Here is a 23,117-nt window from a genome sequence, read left to right as displayed (position 1 = left end):
TCCGGACGCGTTGCCCTCGCCTGGACGCTGCCACAGTACTCACTTAAGTTCACTGTACTTCGAAACCAAGACTTCCGGACGCGTTCCCCTCGTCTGGACACTGCCACAGTACTCACTTAAGTTCACTGTACTTCGAATCCAAGACTTCCGGACGCGTTGCCCTCGCCTGGACGCTGCCACAGTACTCACTTAAGTTCACTGTACTTCGAACCCAAGACTTCCGTACGCGTTCCCCTCGTCTGGACACTGCCACAGTAATCACTTAAGTTCACTGTATTTCGAACCCAAGACTTCCGTACGCGTTCCCCTCGTCTGGACACTGCCACAGTACTCACTTAAGTTCACTGTACTTCGAACCCAAGACTTCCGGACGCGTTGCCTTCGCCTGGACGCTGCCACAGTACTCACTTAAGTTCACTGTACTTCGAAACCAAGACTTCCGGACGCGTTCCCCTCGTCTGGACACTGCCACAGTACTCACTTAAGTTCACTGTACTTCGAATCCAAGACTTCCGGACGCGTTGCCCTCGCCTGGACGCTGCCACAGTACTCACTTAAGTTCACTGTACTTCGAACCCAAGACTTCCGTACGCGTTCCCCTCGTCTGGACACTGCCACAGTAATCACTTAAGTTCACTGTACTTCGAACCCAAGACTTCCGTACGCGTTCCTCTCGTCTGGACACTGCCACAGTAATCACTTAAGTTCACTGTACTTCGAACCCAAGACTTCCGGACGCGTTGCCCTCGCCTGGACGCTGCCACAGTACTCACTTAAGTTCACTGTACTTCGAAACCAAGACTTCCGTACGCGTTCCCCTCGTCTGGACACTGCCACAGTAATCACTTAAGTTCACTGTACTTCGAACCCAAGACTTCCGTACGCGTTCCTCTCGTCTGGACACTGCCACAGTAATCACTTAAGTTCACTGTACTTCGAACCCAAGACTTCCGGACGCGTTGCCCTCGCCTGGATGCTGCCACAGTACTTACCTTAGTTTACTGTACTTCGAACCCAAGACTTCCGGACGCGTTGCCCTCGCCTGGACGCTGCCACAGTACTCACTTAAGTTGACTGCTTCGAACCCAAGACTTCCACTGGATACGTCTAGGTTTCTCGCAGCAGACTGTCTAACTAGACTGGCTCAACTGAAACTAAACTGGCCGACTCGAAGGCTGTTCGCTTTTATTCATTAGATTACACTTTCTCGAATGTACTACTTCGCGTAGCTTCTACAGCAATCGGCTCGCGTGGCTCTGCAAAACTTCCAGATTCCCCCCCCCCCGCTTCGCGCCACACCGCACCTTCCCTTGCACTAGATGCGTGCGCAACTTCCTTCACCACACCCAGCACCCACCGAGCTCGTCCTCCTTCTGCCAGACGTTCGCTCGACATATAGCAGTGTCGGATGATACAGTTCTCAGTACCTTGTAATCCTGTATGGTGCATTTCAAATATCTGTTCAGATATTACACCTCTGATACTAAGCAAACTGCTAGCTACTGAACCTAGTTACATCTGCGCGTTTTAATCTCATGCAGAGTCATATACAATGATTTGCTTAATTTAAAGACCTTTTCCCATTATTGAGTTTGGTATGTGTATTTATCTTATTAGCATCTGTAATAATTATATAGAGTGGCAGTCAAGATTATAGCCGGCAGAACACGTGACACATCCAGTCCTATCATGACAATTCTTGTAACATTTGAAATATCGGCTATGTTACACACAGCATTATTGTAGAAATTTATAATGTACAAATCAAGCTTTCAGGTGTAACTCCCTGTAAAGTCGATTTGAATAATTTCGAAGGAAAAATTGTTCCGGGGCCAGGTATCGAACCCGGGACCTTTGGTTTAACGTACCAACGCTCTACCAACTGAGCTACCCGGGAACTCTACCAGACACCGATCCAATTATTCTAATCAACTTTACAGGGAATTATACCTGAAAACTTGATTTGCATAATACACGTCACTGTTCGTTAACAGAAAACCACAATTTAAGTCACACAGAGTTAGTGTGCACTCAATGTTGGTTGCTTGACGGTTGTCAGCCCACTTTGAGGTCTGTGGATATAGAGGGAAAAATTGGATCGGTGTCTGGTAGAGTTCCCGGGTAGCTCAGTTAGTAGAGCATTGATACGTTAAACCAAAGGTCCCGGGTTCGATATCTGGTCCCGGAACAATTTTTCCTCGGAATTATTCATTTATAATGTAGCCAGTGAAAACTTGATATCCGCTCTTGTTAGTGACTACTAGCATTTAAATTTGGTTATTTGATTTTAATTTTGTTGATGTTTGTGCCTATTAATTAGCTTCATTCTATCAATTTCTACCATGTTTAGACTAACGTCCAACATTCATTACAGGACTGACGCTCAGTATGATGATAGTGTGTCATCGGAATACAGCAGTGTTTCTCATGAAGATCACATTACGATGGAGCAGAGTCCGGAAATTGCCCTGTCATCTCACATACCAGCTTTCGAAAAGTCTGCTGCAGAGATATCTTTCACAGAAGCGAACTTTCATGAACACACAGCCCAGCAGGCATTCAAATGCGAAGTGTGTGGGAAGTGTTTCACGCAAGTCACAAGTCTTCACAGGCACGCACGTCTACACACAGGGGAGAGGCCGTTCAAGTGCGATGTGTGTGGAAAGAGTTTCTCGCAAGCGTGGAACCTCAAAATGCACTCACGCGTACACACGGGCGAACGAGCTTTCGAGTGCCATGTGTGTGGAAAGTGTTTTCTGCAGTCTGGAAATCTGACAACGCACGCACGTCAACATACGGGAGAGAGGCCATTCATATGCGATGTTTGTGGAAAGACATTTTCTCTTTCCGGGGAAACACTCCCGCCTACATACTGGCGAAAGACCATTCAAATGCGATATCTGTGGAAAGTCTTTTTCGGAATCGGGAACTCTCAGAAGTCACGCACGGGTTCACACTGGGGAGAGGCCATTCAAATGCGATATCTGTGGAAACTGTTTTTCTCAGCGTCGGAGTATCAAATATCATAAACTTCTGCACTCAAGACAGAGGCCGCTGTAGTGCAGTAGATGTGTAGGTGAGTGCCCTGTTATTTGTGTGTGTGTATCTAATGCTCTGGATTTAACAATGAAGTCGTCATCCTTCTTGCTTCCCAATATTTTGGTGGAAGGTCCACAAATGTCCTAAGAGTTTCACAATTAGCCAGGTGCTCCATCTCCATGTCCTCTTCTCTGGTGCACAGTAAGCATTTAGGTGATTTCAGTACTCCAATACGATGGAGGTGTTTACTGAGGCAATCATGACCAGTAATCAATCTAAACATGGCCACGGCAGATTTTCGAGGTAGATCAGGAATTAGTTTTGGATCTTTGAATGATTCTTTCCATTTTGAATTTTGATGTTTTGCCTGTTCGCTGTAACTTATTCTTTTTATGACTTGCTTTATTGATTCATATGGGAACTTGAAATTTGTTTTTTTGTTTACAGTACATAAAGTATCCTAATTAATGCAAATTGTGGTAATTTGTAAATAATATGTGGGAATTGCATGTTCTCCTAAAGTGTTTATAATGAAATGTTAAATGTTATATTTTATTTAACGACTGTCGCAACTGCAGAGGTTATATCAGCGTCGCCGGATGTGCTGGAATTTTGTCCCGCGGGAGTTCTTTTACATGCCAGTAAATCTACTGACATGAGCACACTTAAATGCCATCGACCTGATCCGGGATTGAACCCACAACCTCGGGCATAGAAGGCCAGCGCTATACCAACTCGCCAACCAAGTCGACGTTTGTAATGAATAATGCGTGAAACACACACAGACATAACATAGATACCTTAGTAGTGTGTTTTAATTTCTGGTGAATGTCGAATTTATTATTTTTATTTATTTATTTATTTTTTGTCAAACGCAATGAAATTTTACCGTATTTAGAAGTCCATGGCTGTAAATTGTAATTTAGAATTTTGACTTGCACATAAATAAAATTCATACATAGGGGACACTTGCCTCTGATTGAGGTTCTCGCTCATATATACATCTGTTATCAGGCAGTATAGCTATCTCACTTGACGATACCTATTGGAGGAAGAACAATTGTTTCTAAGCATCTAAAGTCTGATTAGTATAATGTGTAACTAATTGGCGATGTATGCAATGGAGGAGGAAAGAAACTGGCTACCCTACCCCATTATCGCCTGGCCTAGTTGCCTCATGGGTGGTGCTTTGTTGCTATCACTTGCGAGGTTCAGACCTGTCTTCTGACAGTTGACTAAACAACAATAGAACAATAGGGTATAGCTATAATTTAATAGATAATATTATTACGAGGAGTGTTCTTAAAGTAAGTTCCAAAAGGTTGTAGTAAGTAAACAGGAAGATATTTACAAACCATTTTAATTGCATTGTATTCCCCACACTTCAATTACTTCTCAACATAATCTCCACCATTATTGAGGCATTTATCGAGTCGTGGCACAAGTCTTTCTATCTCCTCATTGTAGAATTCGCCCACCTGCTATGCGAACCACTCCCACACTCTGTTTTCACTTCATCGTCGCCATCAAAACGTTGACCACCGAGGAACTTCTTGAGGTGCAGGAAGAGATGAGAGTCACTCGGAGCCAAATCCAGGCTGTAAGGGGGGATGGTCAATTTGTTCCCAGCCAAATTTCGTGTGGCTGAGCGTTGTCATGAAGCAACACAACTCCGTCGGTCAGCATCCCATGTCTCTTGTTCTGAATTGCGCGACGGAGCTTCTTCAATGTCTGACAATAGGTTTCTCTATTAATGGTTTCACCCTGAGGCAAGAATTCGATGAGTAGGACTCCTCTTCTGTTCCAAAAAGCAGTGCACATGATCTTGCATGTTGACATGGTTTGTTTGAATTTCTTTTTCCTTGGCGATGCAGTGTGTCTCCATTCATGGACTGCTGCTTTGATTCAGGTGTCATGTGAGACACCCAAGTCTCGTCACCCGTCACGATATGGTCAAGAAACTCATCGCCTTGCTCACTGTAACGTGTGAGAAAGCTCAATGCACCGGAAGCTCGTTTGGTTTTGTGTTCCTCGGTGAGCACCTTGGGTACCCATCGTGAGCACAATTTTCTATATCGTAATCGATCTGTCACAATTTTGTAGAGAACACTCCGCGCCATTTGTGCAAAATTCAAGGAAAGAGAAGAAATTGTGAACCTCCTGTCCTCATGAATTTTTTCATCGATGGCACACACCAAATCGTCATTGATCAAAGATGGCCGACCAGTACGCTGCTCGTCATGCACAGAGATGCGGCCCTCGTTAAAGTTCCTAACCCATCTCGTGACCATTCCATCACTAATGGCATCATCACCATACACCTCACAAAGTTGACGATGAATGTCAGCTGGTTTGATGTTTCTCGCATTCAAGAAATGGATAACAGACCGCATCTCACAGTCGGCGGGGTGCTCGATCACTTTAAACATTAACTGATCACAACTAACCACACTCACGGACTGAAGCTCTGAAACTGCATGCACAGCTTGCCTGAGGACTGAAGAAGAAAACACGCATGCGCAAAATAACGATTGCAGCGATGTGATGGCTATAATTGAAAACGGAACTTACTTTAACAACACGCCTCGTAATCATTCTCTTCATTAGTTAATTTATTGCACATATCGTATCACTGTTCAATGTTCAGATTACTCCGAGCCGAATGTGTCAAATGATTGCTGTTCGGGAAATGTATCCATGTACTACATATGTTATAATCAACCTAAGAAAAACCTTAACTCTAAGATTAAACAGCCTTGTAAGAAGCATTCATTTTTTTGCTTTTGTGGTGAAAGTGCTTTGATCGATATAAACGATATAATTCTTTTTTTAAATTATGGTTTATTTCGCGACTGCAGAGGTTATATCAGCATCGCCGGTGTGCCGGAATTTTGCCCCTCAGGAGTTCTTTTACATGCCACTAAATCTACTGACATGAGCCTGACGCATTTAAACACACTTGAATGCCATCGACCTGGCCTGGAATCGAACCAGCAACCTTGAGCACAGAAGACCAGCGCTATACCGACTATGCTACCCATTCCGACTTTAACCCAGTATATTAATTAAAACCTAATATAATACTGTTCTGAGAAAATGGCTTTGACTGATGTGTTACAGCAGAGTTTATAAAAAATATCAAGCAAAACAATATTCCGGTTCTAGTTTCAATACAATATTTTTAAAATGTTCTTATATTGAAAAAGGAATATATTTTTACAAGTTTTGCTGCTTCATTGAGAATTATGGAAGTCTTTTGTGCTTAAATTACATAATATTTAGGATCAGTGTTAATTATCTTTAATCTTAGGTCTGTCACCGCATTTATTCGGTTTCTCTCAATAATTTCCATACACAAAAAAAAGAAAGAAAATATCTGTTAGGTACAAGTAAATCATGGGAAACTGCAATCAGTTTTTCAAGGCTCTGAAAGTTCTTTATGTTCTACATGAACTTTCAGCCAAAAATCGAAAAGCTTATATTCACTTAAACTTTTTTTTTAACAGTGTAACAATAATTCAACAAGCTCATCTTCCTCCTTTTTGGTGAGATTGTGAGTCTCTAAGCTGATATAGGGAATTGGAAACCACATATTATTAGATTTAGGAAGCAGAGAATAATATCTGACTTCATCATCACCGATATTATGATGAGATTTGAGCCAGTGATCCATTATAGACAGAATTATAAAATGTTTGTGGTTATTGTGTTTAACTAACAGTCTTACACTGTTTAATAACTTTAATAATGTACAAACACTGTCAACAATAATGGAACGAACTTATAAGTTGTACAGTAGGTACATACAGACAAGTTAGTCGACACGTTTCAGACATTACTGCCACACAAAAAATCCTTCTTACAATCTTACACACTAAGGCTGTGAACAACAATTTTATTGAACGAATTTATAAGTTGTACGAATGAAAGTCAATGCACTTGTGACATTATTGCCACATGAAAACTAAAAATCCTTCTGAAGAAATAGAAAATGTCCTGCCCACAACCTTCATGGACCCCCCAGAATGAGCTTCTGGGGTCTCTGGACCCCACCTTTAGGACCACTGATATACTGGATTATCTCTTGCAAGGAATGTAGCTGAAAGGTATCATTATAAAATCTAAGTTTATTTAGGTGCATAACTAGGAGTCGAGATAATATTTATGTTACTTGGTGCAGTATGATTGACAGTCAGGAATGTTACCATTTGATTTATAAAGTGTTATACTATTAGCGATTTTTGTAAACTGTCGTTGGCGACATTGTGTAACCAATAATGCCTATTTGTAAATTTCTTTAGCTGATTTTGTAAAGTTCGTCAAACTTTAGAAACTAATAAGATAGTATTGTCAGGACGAGTATTGTGAGACACAATTTACAAGCATTTGTAATCATTTACTTGTTATTTGCAAATTGTTAATTTGTAAGGATTGTGAAACGGACCCCAGGACGTAATAAATGAAAACTTGTCTAAAAGGGACGAATTAAGAATGAATTTTATTTTAATAATAAACCAACATAAGTTCCCAGTTATTTTTTCCTTTTAGTGAAATAGTCGTACAAAATTGCGTACGACATAGAGCTTGGCCGTACATCGTACAATAGGGATATCTTATGCGAAGTTTTACCGTCAGATGGCAGGACGTTCCATGCGGCGCAACATGTTGTAGGGCTATTTTTGTCATATGCTACAGTTGATTACGTTTTCCCGCTTGTTGGTTTTCTGTGCGTGTCAAAATTATATTTACAGTTATTTTGTATAACCTAGTATAATTTAATATAATTGAATATTTTCTTGCCTCATAATTTAATTTAATTTACAATAAATAATAACATAAACCTGTATAATATTTGAATAATTTCGAGGGAAAAATTGTTCCGGAGCCGGGTATCGAACCCGGGACCTTTGGTTTAACGTACCAAAGCTCTACCACTGAGCTACCACTGAGTTCCCGAGTAGCTCAGTGGTAGAGCTTTGGTACGTTAAACCAAAGGTCCCGGGTTCGATACCCGGTTCCGGAACAATTTTTCCCTCTAAATTATTCAAATCAACTTTACAGGGAGTTATACCTGAAATCTTGATTTGCATACTGTATAATATTGAGCGATTCCCCGAGATGGGTGGGGAAATCTGCAGTATGTAGAATATAAATACGAGTAAATTGAATGTTCATGAACCTAAACGAGAAATTTGAGAACAATATGCACGAATAAAAAAATAGGAAATATGTCGAAGGTGAATATTGCCCTCTTTAACAATTAGTATTTAAGAACCGTACGCTAAAAACAGGATATGCAGTCACTTAGGTGTTTCTTTTTTATAGGGAAGAGACTATCGAGATTGAATTCCTTGTATTTTTTCTGTAGTTGCAGAAAGATCAAATGCCATTTTAATAGGATATAATATAATCGCAATAGTATCACGATTAGTAGTGTGTTTTGTAGGTTAAGGACATGTAGTTTTGAATACTGTGTGGGATGATTTTGAAAATTTGAACTTAAAACATGGTTTTAATGGTACAGTACATTAAAAACATTATTCACGAAATGGATTTCACTAGGGATCGTCCTGGATAATAAACATTCCAGTTTATCGAGAGTTTACTGCAGGCGTAAAATTCGGAGACTCCAACTACCGCATATAATCTAAGGCTCTAAGCTAACATAGCTCGCTGTCGAGGTTGCATATGTTTTTATTAATTTTTCTCTTTCCTCTTCCAAAAAGAAACTATAGTCAACAATTCCTTACTTGAAGTAGTTACTTTTATTTAATAGCTAGCACTTTCGAGGCCCAATTTTATTACTTATATTCTTTAAGGTTTAAAGCATATATTCAGAATATTTCGGGGCCTGATTGAAGACAGAAAGCTTTCCCCGATTTTTACATATAGGAACATAACAAAAATTTGCCATTTTTAGTTCTTTTTAAGAGTATTTAATATACTAATACACTACAATGTTTATATACCGAAAAACAAATGCACACGCAAAGCGCATCCCTCATAGTACACGTGCGCTATCTGTTGGTGCTAGTTCAGGATATCCCTATTATAGTCAAAATAGTCGTATGCGTACGACTATAGTCCTACGTATGGCAACTAGAGTTGGGTCGATTCGTGAACGAATCGTTCATTCGAACGACTAATAATAAAGAATCGTAAGAATCGATTCGTGGTATCAACGAATCGTCGTTCAAAAGAATCGTAACGAATCGTCGTTCAAAAGAATCGTAACGAATCGTCATTCAAAAGAATATTAAGGAATCGGCATGGTATCGTAACCCACGATTCTATTCGTTGTTTGATGTAACCTGTCAACGGACATTTCCGAACCGTGCCGAATGCTCCCGAGTGAGAGTGAAATCAAAATATGTACTGCATTTGTTAAGTATGGAAAATAATGAACACAAACCTGAAATTTGCATAGTTAAATAGAGATGTAATGCAAAAAATGTACTTCATAATAAGGTTCAGTTGATAAATTATAATTTAGAGACATTATCTTGGGTAATTTTGTAGACTAATGGAGGTAATACTGAATGGTTCCAGCCAATGAGAAAGAGACAATCCAATGTCTCGCCTCTTATGCCATCTATGAGAGAGATGTAGAACGTTTTTGTTCTACGCGTGGTTTGCAAAGGAAAGTGTCTTGCGACGATTCAAAAGAATAGTTGGAATCGCAGACTGGGAAGAATCGTGAACTCGTTGACGATTCAAAAGAATAGTTGGAATCGCAGACTGAGAAGAATCGTGAACGAATCGTTAGAATCGATTCGTAATGTGTGATTGAATCGTTGGAATCGACTTCTGAAAAAGAATCGTGTTGCCCAACTCTAATGGCAACCCTGAAACGTGTTGGTGTTATGATCTGCTGTCAAGGCAGTCATGATCTCTTCATTTTTCACGTACTGAACATGCACTTCTATCACTTTTTGTGCACATGTTGAAGGTAACGAATATTCAACATTGAACGTCAAAACCAGGTATCATAAGTATGTACACTTATTCTTTCACAAATTGCTTACATGTACCGATAGGTTCTATAATTTTTTCGTCACAGAGGAACATTGTTAAAACCAAAAAGAGCAGCTAGGCCTATCTAATTTTTAATTAGAGTAAAATATATCCACAGTGTACTTTTATTATATGGCTTTCGATTCATCTCTCTGCTGTAGCGTCCGTCACCCCAAAGCACACAAACAGTGGCGGCTCGTGAACTTGTGGATTGGGGGCGCTCCAGTAGATTTTGGTATATAGGGGAGGAGGGGGCACAATCAGACAGAAAATTTAAAACAAATTATAACTGCTAAATTTCTAGGAGTATACCAATTTTTTTTTTTAGGGATGCACATTATTTATACTTTCACTTAACATCTGACAAACTCACAGAATTTTAATGCAACAATTTTATTACATACAAACATTTAATATTACAGCAGCATAGTGTCTCATTGTGCCCCAGTAAGGGGCACTATCAGACATCACTGGGGCAGAATTAGACACTGACTAATACTGATATAATCCTGGAATTTTTTTTCCATTTACTTGATTAACAAATTATATATCATTCTGAATTCAAAATTTCTAAGTTCTATCTTACTTACTTACTTACTTACAAATGGCTTTTAAGGAACCCAAAGGTTCATTGCCGCCCTCACATAAGCCCGCCATCGGTCCCTATCCTGTGCAAGATTAATCCAGTCTCTATCATATCCCACCTCCCTCAAATCCATTTTAATATTATCCTCCCACCTACGTCTCGGCCTCCCTAAAGGTCTTTTTCCCTCCGGTCTCCCAACAAACACTCTATATGCATTTCTGGATTCGCCCATACGTGCTACATGCCCTGCCCATCTCAAACGTCTGGATTTAATGTTCCTAATTATGTCAGGTGAAGAATACAATGCGTACAGTTCTGCGTTGTGTAACTTTCTCCATTCTCCTGTAACTTCATCCCGCTTAGCCCCAAATATTTTCCTAAGCACCTTATTCATTCACTATACATATTCATATACATTCACTACTGCCAGCTGATTTTGCTCCACGTGTTCAGTTCTGTACATGGTTTCTGCACCGCTGCATCAACGGCGTATTCTCTTCACAGATGAATGTACATTTACTAGGGATTGTGTACTCAATTCACGTAACAGCCATGTCTGGGCAGGCGAAAACCCTCATGCCACGCATGTCCAGGGATTCCAACACCGATTTTCTATCAATGTGTGGGCAGGTTTTCTGGATGGTCATGTGATTGGACCGTACATTCTTCCATACCTGCTAACAGGTCCCAACTACGTGATCTTCCTACAACACGTATTGAGTGTGTTGTTGGATGCTGTGGCATTGAACGTCCATCAAGATATGTGGTTTCAGCATGACGGCGTACTTCCTCACTTTTCACTTGCTGTTTGGGAACATCTGGACCGACGATTCGAACAAAGATGGATAGGCCGAGGTGGTCCAATTGCATGGCCTCCACGATCACCGGATTTGACTCCAGTGGACTTTTTCTTCTGGGGTCGTATGAAGAGTTTGGTTTATGAGACTCCTGTAGAGACAGCAGAAGATCTGGTGGCAGGAGTTGTGGTCGCTGCAGGAGAGATTGCAGATACACCAGGTGTGATAGAGTGTGTTTACCAAAACATCATTCGTAGGTACAATGCATGCAACGAAGTTGGTGGTCGCCACATCGAACCGCATTTGTAGTGGATTTGAATGTTAACCATCATTTGAAAAGGACAAAAACAATTTAAGTTGAACTGTAAACAAACGTGTTTGTAACAAATGATTCAGTTTCCATTTTGTTTCTTTGGTTATTAATGAGTTGAATCGTAAAACAAGTGATGTACTGGGTCACGCCTCATAATAAAACAAGTTACTTGTAAAAGTGGTCGCGTTAAAAACATGTTTTCAAATGGCTGTAGCACGGAAACGGTACGTTTCCGGACATGGGTTCCAATTCAAAATATTATCTACTTAGTCCCCTTAACAAGTCCTAGAAGTTTGTAAGGGGAATTTTAGAGCACCCTGAATGTTGGCAGAGCTACCTGATGCCTTGGGAACGGTCAGGGAGAATGAGTTGAACTAATCCTAGCACACAGATACTTTTAGAACAGCATTTCCTCTTTCTTTCCTCGAAATCAAAACTCATTTCATTTTTCTACTTTTCACTGAACTGAAATCTTGATGGAATGTTTGTTCTCGGGTTTAGAGTTGTTATTCAGTAATTCAGAAACGATAGACCACGTAGTCTTAGATTTATTAGCAGAGTAATTAATTAAATTAGAGTGAAATAGCATTTTCGCCATTTTAATGCCCTTCTTATATTTACGTTTGAGTTTCTTGTATTTATTCCCAAGTTCAGACATTGCATGATGAGTTACTAGGTTGTAATAGAATAAACAGGTTTCTTTAAGCTCTTGAAGCTCACTTGTAAACCACTTGGAACACTTACCAAGTCTACAGTGTCTTTGTTTAACGGGATTCAAAGGAAATACAGTATCAATTACATTCATTAAAACATTTGTAAAATAGTTGGCTTTATCGTTAATATTATCAATATTGTAAAGTAAAATCCAATTTATATTGATAAGTAAAAAAATAAAATAATGGATAGTGAAGTTACTAATTACACGAGAGTATGTTGTGGAATTGTTATAGTCATCAGATGTTAACGTATTTCTAGTTAAATTGGCTTTAGATAAAATTGCCGTCGTGGTCGGAGAAAATAGTCAGAATGACTACCGCATTAGATCTATCATTATGAATAGTGGTAACAATATTGTCAATACCTGTACCTCGAGAGTTGTTTAAGCCAGGTCGAGTTGGCTGACATAGTACTAGCCGAAGACCATAACTGTCGACCAGGGTCTTAAGGTCATCCACCTAATTGAACCTGCTGCATTAACGTTTTCATTAAAAGGCACATCACCAGTGTCACTTTCATTAGATTGATTGTACTCACTTTTATTTGTAGAAGTGGAGGGTTCTTGAAGAATCAAATCATTACTTCTTGCAGAATACTCATTTATTTATTATTTTATTTATTTATTTGTTTATTTATTTATTTATTTAACCTGGTAGAGATAAGGCCATCATGCCTTCTCTCCCCCTCTACCAGGGGACTACAACTACAATATTAAGAATACAATTACAATTACAATTAATATTAAATTTACAAATACAATAAAAATCAAAGTACTAAAAGATTAACTGACTAATAAAAGCTAGACAGTTATGGGCACTGTTTCACCAATCTTAATATATTTTAACATTGAACCGCATAACTGCTTCCTCAATTGCTCTGTAGCCACTCGGTTTTGTTTTTTAAATGACCTGATTCGAATTTTCTACCTCTGTCGCGTTCTCTCTTGGACATTACAAGGGAAACATAACACTGTAAATTAAAAAAAAAATGATAACTCTCTTGGGAAAATATAACTGAATAAACAACACAGGAACTTTACCGCAACAAGAACGAGTCTTACTTGTCGGTCAGATGTCAACTGTGATACTGCTTGTAACATAAATATGGCTCATTAGAATTTATGTATATTGAGTGACAATGTGAGGTAATTTTACATTCATTATTGGTAAAGGAATATTTATGAACTTTATAATTCAAGAACTTTTATTGGTGTTGTATAACATGTTTTAAACATTTCAAATTTGATTTAACAATTTGTGATAATTATTTCAGTTTTATAATCATTTATAATATTTCCTCATGGCATGGAGCTGGAGGAACGAAAATACGAGTCCCAAGAAAGGCGTCCAAGTGAGAAGGAAGGAAGGAAGGAATGAATGCTTTGTTGACTGCACTTTGAGAACTAGACTCTGGTGTCAATTATTATTATTATTATTATTATTATTATTATTATTATTGAGGATGAAGATAAATAAGAATGTGGGAACGGAAGAAGAAATAACACGTAAATAAAAGGAAACATAGATATCTGAATGAAAAATCAAATTTTAAATACTCGTAGTTGCGCGGCCTTTTGAGTTGCGAGGCCCTAGGCAGCAGCCTGTTTCGCTTTTGTGTAGCACCGCCTCTGTTCATGAAGGTGCCAGGTATCATGACAAACCTACGTGAATAGTGATTTAATTCCATATATTCTCTGACTATTCTATCTAGTGCTTTAGTGCTGGAGTTCCCAGCCTTTTCCATTTTGCAGCACACTTGATTGAAGGCCAAATTTTCGGGGCACACTGGTTTAAAGGTGTCATTGCCTGAGATTTATATTAAATTTAAATTTGAATTGAAATTATTAATGTCGAGTTGCAGCTGACAGAAACTTAATTTATATCCATATTACAAAACTTATTTCAAATTACAAAACAAACAAAAAGTTTAAGTGCCTTTAAAAAAATTTCTATCAATGTGACATTTGCGATTGATGCAGCTCGCAGATCTTGTCAAACCTGGGTCGAATGTGTGAACATGCAACTCGTAAATCAGCTTCAAAGTCAGACGAATCCTGCAACTTGATTTTATATTATTCATTGCCACAAATGTCTGCTCACACAAGCAAGATGTTGAGAACATTGCAATAGCTTTCTTTGATATAGATGGCTAATATTCTGTAATGCTTAGCCGGAAGGAATCCACACGATCAATAAAATTGGTCTCACTTCCATTGTAGAATCACAACACAAATCAATTAGTTCTTCTCTTTCTACTGCTATCAGATCCAAACCTTCAACTCTGTCGGCAGAATCAAAAGGCGTCATAATCCAGTCTAGGTTTGTTGTGGACAGGGATGAAAAATAGTTTTGAATTTTTTCTTCCAGGTTCACAATATGCTCGGCAATCAGTTGTTTGAAGTCTTCAGCTTTATTTCGCGAAACCATATTCTGCAATGTAGGGAAGTTTGATAGATCTACTTTCGAAATAGAGTACTTCCAAGAAATGAGTTTCCTCTGGAAACCTTTAATTTGTTTCTCGAGGTAATTATACTATTCTCTTGGCATCCTTGTAGTGACAAGTTTAGATGGTTCAATTTTTGTAATATGTCTGCAAGATAAGCCAATTTAAAACACCAGCTTTCGTTGTTCAAGAATGCCGTAAACAAACGTGACCCTCCTCAAAAAATGCACATTACAATTTATTCAGGTCAAGAACTCGATTTAAAACTTGGCCCCTGGATAACCATCGTACGTGTTTGTGGAAAAGTAAGGTCTTATGGACTGAATCGATATCATGACAAGTTTCGTACCTTTACAGGACGTGATTTTATATATGTCACCATTTGTACAGTGCCATCGAGCACTTTGGACAACTCTCCTCCAATTGTCTTAGCTACCAATGTTCCTCTATGCAGAAAGCACTGTATAACTATTATTGATGGATTTGCATTCTTTGCTCTGGAAACAAATCCTTCATACATATGTTCCCGACATAAATGGTGGGCACAGCCATCACACTATGTTAAACTGAATCTCCTAAGTAACGACTCACTCCTTCAAATATGTCACTTCCAGTCGTTGTCTTCAGTTCCAAGCAAAACAAAAATTGTTCAATAATACTTGTTCCATAAACAAAACAACAAAATCCAAGTAACTGGGTTTGTTGTTTCTGTCGGTACTCTCATCTAATTGAAGAACAATTTGCTTGCTTGCTTGCTTGCTTGCTTGCTTGCTTTAATTTGTTCGACATTCTGATTTACGTCCTCAGACATTTCTGCAATATTTCGACCAATCGTGTTATTGGACAAGGCACTTCAGAAATTTGCTTTTAGCTTCTTCCCCGAACATGGTTGCAACAGTAACCTGACAAGCTGGTCCAATTGAGTTCTCACCAATAGTATGTGGTTTCATCTTTATTGCTATCAATTCAGCAACTTTGAATGCAGCGGTTACCCATTACTGATTCTCGTAATAATGTTTCATTATTTTTTTTACAAGACAAAATTTCATGGGACATTTCCAAAATTCTGCAGCACACTAAAGTGCCTGTTGGGAATCCCTGCTTTAGTGTATAATATGCAGATACTTGTGTACCTATGTATCCATACAACATGGCGTTCATGTACTGACGCTCCTACTCAGCAGCCATGCTAGGCTGGGTAAGTTAATCTCTTGTAAATGCATTTATGTTTCTCCCACTCTGAAATTTTGCACACGCATATAGTATTGAAACTAAGAAATGCAGTGATTATTTTTTATTTAAAAAAATGTGTGCTAACTTCATAAAATGACATTTTAAGAAATAAAATGTCAGAAAAAAATTGGTGCATTAATTTTTATGTAATCTTAGTATATATATAATAAAAGTAACATGAGTCAAATATGAATGAATTTCGTTACTTAGGAACGAAGATATCACTGTTATATACTATAACTATGCACATTCTATTATATAAATTTTAATTTTGAATAACTGCGAAGATAATTCAGTTTTACTTACTTACTCACTGGCTTTTAAGGAACCTCGAGGTTCATTGCCGCCCTAACATAAGCCCGCCATTGGTCCTTATCCTGAGCAAGATTAATCCAGTCTCTACCATCATATTCCACCTCCCTCAAATCCATTTTAATATTATCTTCCCATCTACGTCTCGGCCTCCCCAAAGGTCTTTTTCACTTCGGCCTCCCAACTAACACTCTACATGCATTTCTGGATTCGCCCATATGTGCTACATGCCCTGCCCATCTCAAACGTCTGGATTTTATGTTCCTAATTATATCAGGTGAAGTATACAATGCGTGCAGCTCTGCGTTGTGTAACTTTATCCATTCTCCTGTAACTTCATCCCTCTTAGCCCCAAATAGTTTCCTAAGAACCTTATTCTCAAACACCCTTAATCTCTGTTCCTCTCTCAAAGTGAGAGTCCAAGTTTCACAATCATACAGAACAACCGGTAATATAACTGTTTTTATAAATTCTAACTTTCAGATTTTTTGACAGCAGACTAGACGACAAAAACTTCTCAACTGAATAATAACAGGCATTTCCCATATTTATTCTGCGTTTAATTTCCTCCCGAGTGTCATTTATATTTGTTACTGTTGCTCCAAGATATTTGAATTTTTCCACCTCTTCGAAGGATAAATCTCCAATTTTTATATTTCCATTTCGTACAATATTCTGGTCACGAGACCTAATCATATACTTTGTCGTTTCGGGATTTACTTCCAACCCTATCGCTTTACTTGCTTCAAGTAGAATTTCCGTGTTTTCCCTAATAATTCAGTTTTACTAAAATAAAATTGCTTAACAAAAATACAAACATTAAGGTTCAATTTTCTTTAAATTTGTCCGATTTGATGTGGAATGACTGAATTGGTAGCAGGCAGTCTTATTTCACTTCCTGATTTATTCCTTTAGTTTGTGTTCCCAACTTGTAAATTTATCTCCTTTAATGACGATGTTTACTCCCATTACCGTTTATTAAATGTAAGACACTTAACATGTTGGCTTGAATTGTAATTTTTAAAATTAATTTCTTATTCCCTGTCGTGATCTATGATGTGCCAAACCTATTGTCTTCTACGACTTTATTGATCAGCAGTTTTGATGTGCACCATAAAAGGGTGAATACAAGCAAACTTTTAGTATTTTTTATTTCTTTGAGTTAAAGAGTAAATATAATAATGAGTGTTTATGTTTTTTTCGTAACGAGTAAACAGTAAACACTCTTATTATTATATTTAATCTTTGAGACAAAGAAATAAAACATAGTAAAAATTCGTTCCTATTCACCCCATTTTACGGTATATAAAACAAGTTTAACCATCAATTAACCAATGTAACAGTAAAAATAATATTAGAAGTCAAGGAACTCGATCTACCGCTGTTAAAGTGCTGTTTTTAATATGCGTTACCATGTATTGTTTTGAACTGGCAGTTTCTGAATGTGTACGCTATATCTACATGTATTATCTCACTAAGCTCGTCGTGATATTTCTCTGCACTGTGAAAGTTATATTACATATGTATGTGTATGTATGTAATAAATCCTTTTCTCTTAAAAGGAACATAATATAGTCCACACCTGTGGAGTAACGGTCAGCGGGTCTGGCTGCGAAACCAGGTGACACGGGTTCGAATCCCGGTCGGGGCAAGTTAGCTGGTTGAGGTTTTTTCCGGGGTTTTCCCTGAACCCAATACGAGCAAATGATGGGTAACTTTCGGTGCTGGACCCCGGACTCATTTCACCGGCATTATCACCTTCATATCATTCAGACGCTAAATAACCTAGATGTTGATACAGCGTCGTAAAATAACCAAATTAAAAAAAACATAATATGGGCTCTGTGTGCGTGTGTGTGCGTGCGTGCGCGCACGATGTAGTCATAATCAAAATTATTTCAAAATGGCAAATATAAATTACTCATTAATGATGTCTGTGTTCTCAGGAGAAGTATCTATTGAATTTATTATCGACTAACATAAAGGCAGACTGTGAAGACCTAAACCATAATCTTACCTCAGAGATGGAATGCGAGAAAACAGCAGTGCCAGTTCCTTTTCCCATGGTAAAGTATGAAGTGGAGGTAAGTGGGTCTGACATGTGAAATTATTTACAGAATGATAAATGTATACGAATCATTAATGTTGTCTGTTTTCTCCAGGAGAAGAATTTATTGGATTTACTCTCGACTGAGATAAAGGCAGACTGCGAGGACCAAAACCATAACCTTACCTCAGAGATGAAATGCGAGAAAACGGCAATGCCAATTCCTTTTCCCATGGGGAAGTCTGAAGCAGAGGTAAGTGGGACCTGATGTGTGAAATTATTTACAGAATGGTAAATGTGTATGATTCATTACTGATGTGTGTGTTCTCCAGGACAAGAATTTATTGGATTTACTCTCGACTGAGATAAAGGCAGACTGCGAGGACCAAAAACATAATTTTACCTCAGAGATGAAATGCGAGAAAACAGCAGTGCCAGTTCCTTTTCCCATGGTGAAGTATGAAGTGGAGGTAAGTGGGTCTGACATGTGAAATTATTTACAGAATGATAAATGTATACGAATCATTAATGTTGTCTGTTTCCTCCAGGACAAGAATTTATTGGATTTACTCTCGACTGAGATAAAGGCAGACTGCGAGGACCAAAACCATAACCTTACCTCAGAGATGAAATGCGAGAAAACGGCAATGCCAATTCCTTTTCCCATGGTGAAGTCTGAAGCAGAGGTAAGTGGGACCTGATGTGTGAAATTATTTACAGAATGGTAAATGTGTATGATTCATTACTGATGTGTGTGTTCTCCAGGACAAGAATTTATTGGATTTACTCTCGACTGAGATAAAGGTAGACTGCGAGGACCGAAAACATAATCTTACCTCAGAGATGAAATGCGAGAAAACAGCAGTGCCAATTGCTTTTCCCATGGTGCAGAGTGAAGCTAAGGTAAGTGGGGCTCATGAAATGCTCTGACTGTCCTCCCACTTTCTTAACTTGTATGCTGTTCGTCACACACCATTTCTATATATTTCTCATGCAGTACTGTTTGCCATACGAGTGCTTTTGACAGTTTCATTATTATCTATATGCTCCATAGACATAACCTCAAAGAGGCTATAAGTAATATATTATTCATTATGTCCCTGTGTTGTGCAGAAATGAAAGCTGTTGGAATTGCACGTGAGCCTGGATAATTTCAGAATACATGAACCAAAGCTATAACCTCACAACAAATTTGAAGTTTCAGGGAAGTCTCTTTTCTCACGCAGAAATGAACAGCTGTTTTTACTGGAGATTATGGGCTATGCTGGCTCCCCTTTTCCTGAGTTAGTTAACTTGTATTCCATTAGTTAAAAATGCCATCTATTAGGTTGGTGCATAAGTTCTGCTCGTCATCACAACACTGCATTGTTAGGAGATAGTTCGTTATTTTGTCATTTGTAGTGTTGTGCTTGTAAATACTCCTTAACTTTTGCGGATCTGAAGAAAGTTTGTGTTGTTTGTGGGCTGATGAAAATGGAATGTGAAGCAAGGGGATAAAAAGAACACTTCTGATATATTCTTTTGTTTAAGTTTAATAGAGGATCAAAGGCAGTGTTGATGGCTTGAGAAATTTGTGCTGTGTACGGGGAGAATGCCATTGGAGAAAGTACTACAAGGAAATGGTTCTGCCGTTTCAAAGAGTGCCACTTTGACGTGAATGAATCGCCACGTTCAGGAAGACCATCGGACTTTGATGAAGATCTTCTGAATGCTTTAATTCATGATGATCCAAGTCAGTCAATCCGAGAATTGGCAGGTATGATGAATTGTGACCAGTCAACGATCGTGTGGCAGTTACATTTCATGGGCGAAGTTAAAAAATCAGGTGTACCCTTTAACAGAAATCAGCAGGTGGCCATTTCTGCTTGCTCGTCATCAGCTCATGAGCAACATCGACCATTCCTACCGAAAATTGTTACTTGTGACGAAAAACGAAAATAGTGCCTTTAAGTCAACATCAAAAAAGGAAAGGAACTCCTGAGCCCTGAAAAAACACAATACAAAAGTTAGTAACCATGCACACAAAATGATGTTCTGCATCTGTTGGTATAAAGAGAGCATCATGTACCATGAATTGGTTCCCAGGAATGTAACCATAACTGCTGAATTTATTGCCAGTAACTCAGACGTCTTGCACCGCAATCGAAGAAAAACAACTGGGAAGACTACCTCAACACGAGATACAACATGCCCCTACTCTGCTAACATGGCGAAACTAGCTATCCAGGAGCTTGGTTTGGAAGTCCTCAGATTTCCAACTTTTCCTTTCTTTGTCCAACAATCTCCAAGGAAACTCCTTTGATAATGAAGATGCTTTATAAACTTGGCTTGACAACTATATTAACTCCACACCAGCAGGCTTCTTGAGATCCGGAATCAAAAAACTAGCCTATTGTTGGCAGAGAGTCATAGAGTCCACACCTGTGGAGTAACAGCGCGTCTGGCCGCGAAACCAGGTGGCCTGGGTTCGATTCCCGGTTGGGGCAAGTTACCTGGTTGAGGTTTATTCTGGGGTTTTCTCTCAACCCAATACGAGCAAATGCTGGGTAACTTTCGGTGCTGGACCCTGGACTCATTTCACCGGCATTATCACCTTCATCTCATTCAGACGCTAAATAACCTGAGATGTTGATAAAACGTCGTAAAATAACGTACTAATGTAAAAAATAAAAGAAGTCATAGATAATGTAGGAGAATATATTTTACGGTGCAGATTAATTTCTGTCTTCTGTTCGTCTCTGAAACTTTTTTGTCACAGTGAAGAAACACTGCGAACTTTTGCATCAGTCCAATATATACAGCTGTGCCCACAGTTAATCTTGATTCGTAATAAATATTTTGGTATAATTGGATGAATCAAGAAAACGTAAGTAACCTAAAATAATATATTATCGCCTCGAGGGACTTAATAACAACCACTGTCTACCAAATTTGTTAGAGAGCACATGAAATGCTCGTGGAAGTAAAAATCTTACGACCTTTTGTTTTTATTGGATGATGAAATGAATAATTACTGCTGAATTGGTGGTGGCACGCAAGATGGCGCGAAAGGTGCCTGTGTCCAACCGGGATCATTTGCATGAGATATTACTTGACACCGTTGTCGGTGGCTCGGAAAGTTAAAATCAAATGTGTATTTAGATTTTTATGAAAAGTTCTTGGCGCAAGTATAGCTTTCTGGCTGTTCATTCTTTCTGTGACCAGTTTAGATGTAACAGCATTATTTAATATGATTTCAATAATTGTTAAATTGTGGGACACATGAGATGACACTTTGTGCCAAATATCATAAAAAATCATATATATGTACCTGCCTGGGTGAAAATGAAAAAATTGAATTCAATAAAAAAATGCGAACTTGTACCAATTTATATTTTGAGCCCTTAAGAAGGAAGTAATGTAAATATAGGCATTTACGACTGAAATTGGCTGTTGTAGACAGTCATATACTCATCAAAAACTACTTGAAACTAATTTAAAAGTGAAAAATGTACGTATTTTGATTAAGGTACAGAACAGTAAAGGCTGATTCACAATAAACCGGGAACGGAAACGACAAAGGGAACGATAACGGAAATAATGTTAAAATAAATGTATTTAAATGTGACCATTTGCAATAGTTAATTGTGAATGTTCACATTTAAATACATTTATTTTAACAACATTTCCGTTCTCGTTGTCGTTTCCGTTCCCAGTTTATTGTGAACCAGCCTTTATTCAAGATGAAATTGTGAACCTAGTGACAAGTCTGAGTCAAGATATTGAACAGATTAAAGTATCATAATGACATTTTCTGCCCATACTCATGACTTCAGCATTATACACTGCAATGTGTAAATATCAGAGTTGAATATACAGTCGAACCTCCATACAACGAAATCCAATATAATGATAAATTCGATCGGTCCCAGTGTATTTCTTATACTTTCAGTATGTTTCATCGCCACTGGCAAGGCTCAGTTGGCTAAGGTGTTTGCCTGCTGATCCAGAGTTGCATTCGGGCACACGTTCGATTCCCGCTTGAGGTTTTTCCCAACCATAAGGCAAATGTTAGATAATCTATGGCAAATCTTCGGCCTCATCTCTTCAAAAGCCATCTCGCTATCACCAATCCCATCGATGCTAAATAATCTAGTAGTAGATACAGCATCATTAAATAACCAAGTAAAAAAAAAGTTTCATCCGTCATTACAATGATCAATTTTTTGAGAAACCCCAATGTAATGATAAAAACGTAATATGTACATTTTTTAAATTTATTTGGTTTTTATGTTTAGTATTTCACTCTCCACTTGGTATCGCCCTCTTGATGTTTTTTGTTATTTCGTTTACCCTCTTTCATTCTTTTGTTGACAGATTTTGGCATTCTATGCAAGGAGTGTGTTAAGTAGAACTGTACCTTCTCCAAGGGCATGTCACCCTTAAGAGTATTTGACTTTATAGTTCCTGTCACTGACACCTTTCACTTTAGAGTGTTAGTTTTTAATGATGGCAGGTATAACACGAAAACGACTGCATTTAGTGATAAGTTAGGGGACTGAAGTGGCTGAAAGGTATGGACTTGCGCAGTCAATACTCGAAACTTTCATAAAGAAATGCAACGAAATAGAGGATAAA

General features: G+C 38.5%; 1 protein-coding gene across 5 annotated transcripts in view; it reads left to right on the top strand.

Annotated features, from left to right (window-relative positions):
- Positions 1-2,937: 2,937 nt before the first annotated feature.
- LOC138715522 (zinc finger protein 184-like) overlaps positions 2,938-23,117 on the top strand; it is a 54,671-nt gene continuing 34,491 nt past the window's right edge. For 3 of the 5 annotated variants that reach the window (XM_069848557.1, XM_069848556.1, XM_069848553.1), the window contains exons 1-6: positions 2,938-3,076; positions 18,400-18,537; positions 18,616-18,753; positions 18,833-18,970; positions 19,049-19,186; positions 19,266-19,403. In XM_069848557.1, coding sequence (XP_069704658.1) covers positions 18,478-18,537; positions 18,616-18,753; positions 18,833-18,970; positions 19,049-19,186; positions 19,266-19,403 — 612 coding nt within the window. In that variant the 5' untranslated portion in view covers positions 2,938-3,076; positions 18,400-18,477. Of the gene's footprint in view, positions 3,077-9,959; positions 10,032-18,399; positions 18,538-18,615; positions 18,754-18,832; positions 18,971-19,048; positions 19,187-19,265; positions 19,404-23,117 lie in introns of those variants that run through there. The other 2 variants (XM_069848555.1, XM_069848554.1) reach the window with 2 other exon arrangements.

The sequence above is a fragment of the Periplaneta americana genome, chromosome 15, assembly GCF_040183065.1.
Source record: "Periplaneta americana isolate PAMFEO1 chromosome 15, P.americana_PAMFEO1_priV1, whole genome shotgun sequence".
Taxonomy (NCBI): domain Eukaryota; kingdom Metazoa; phylum Arthropoda; class Insecta; order Blattodea; family Blattidae; genus Periplaneta; species Periplaneta americana.
This window is presented reverse-complemented; position numbering and strand designations above follow the sequence as displayed.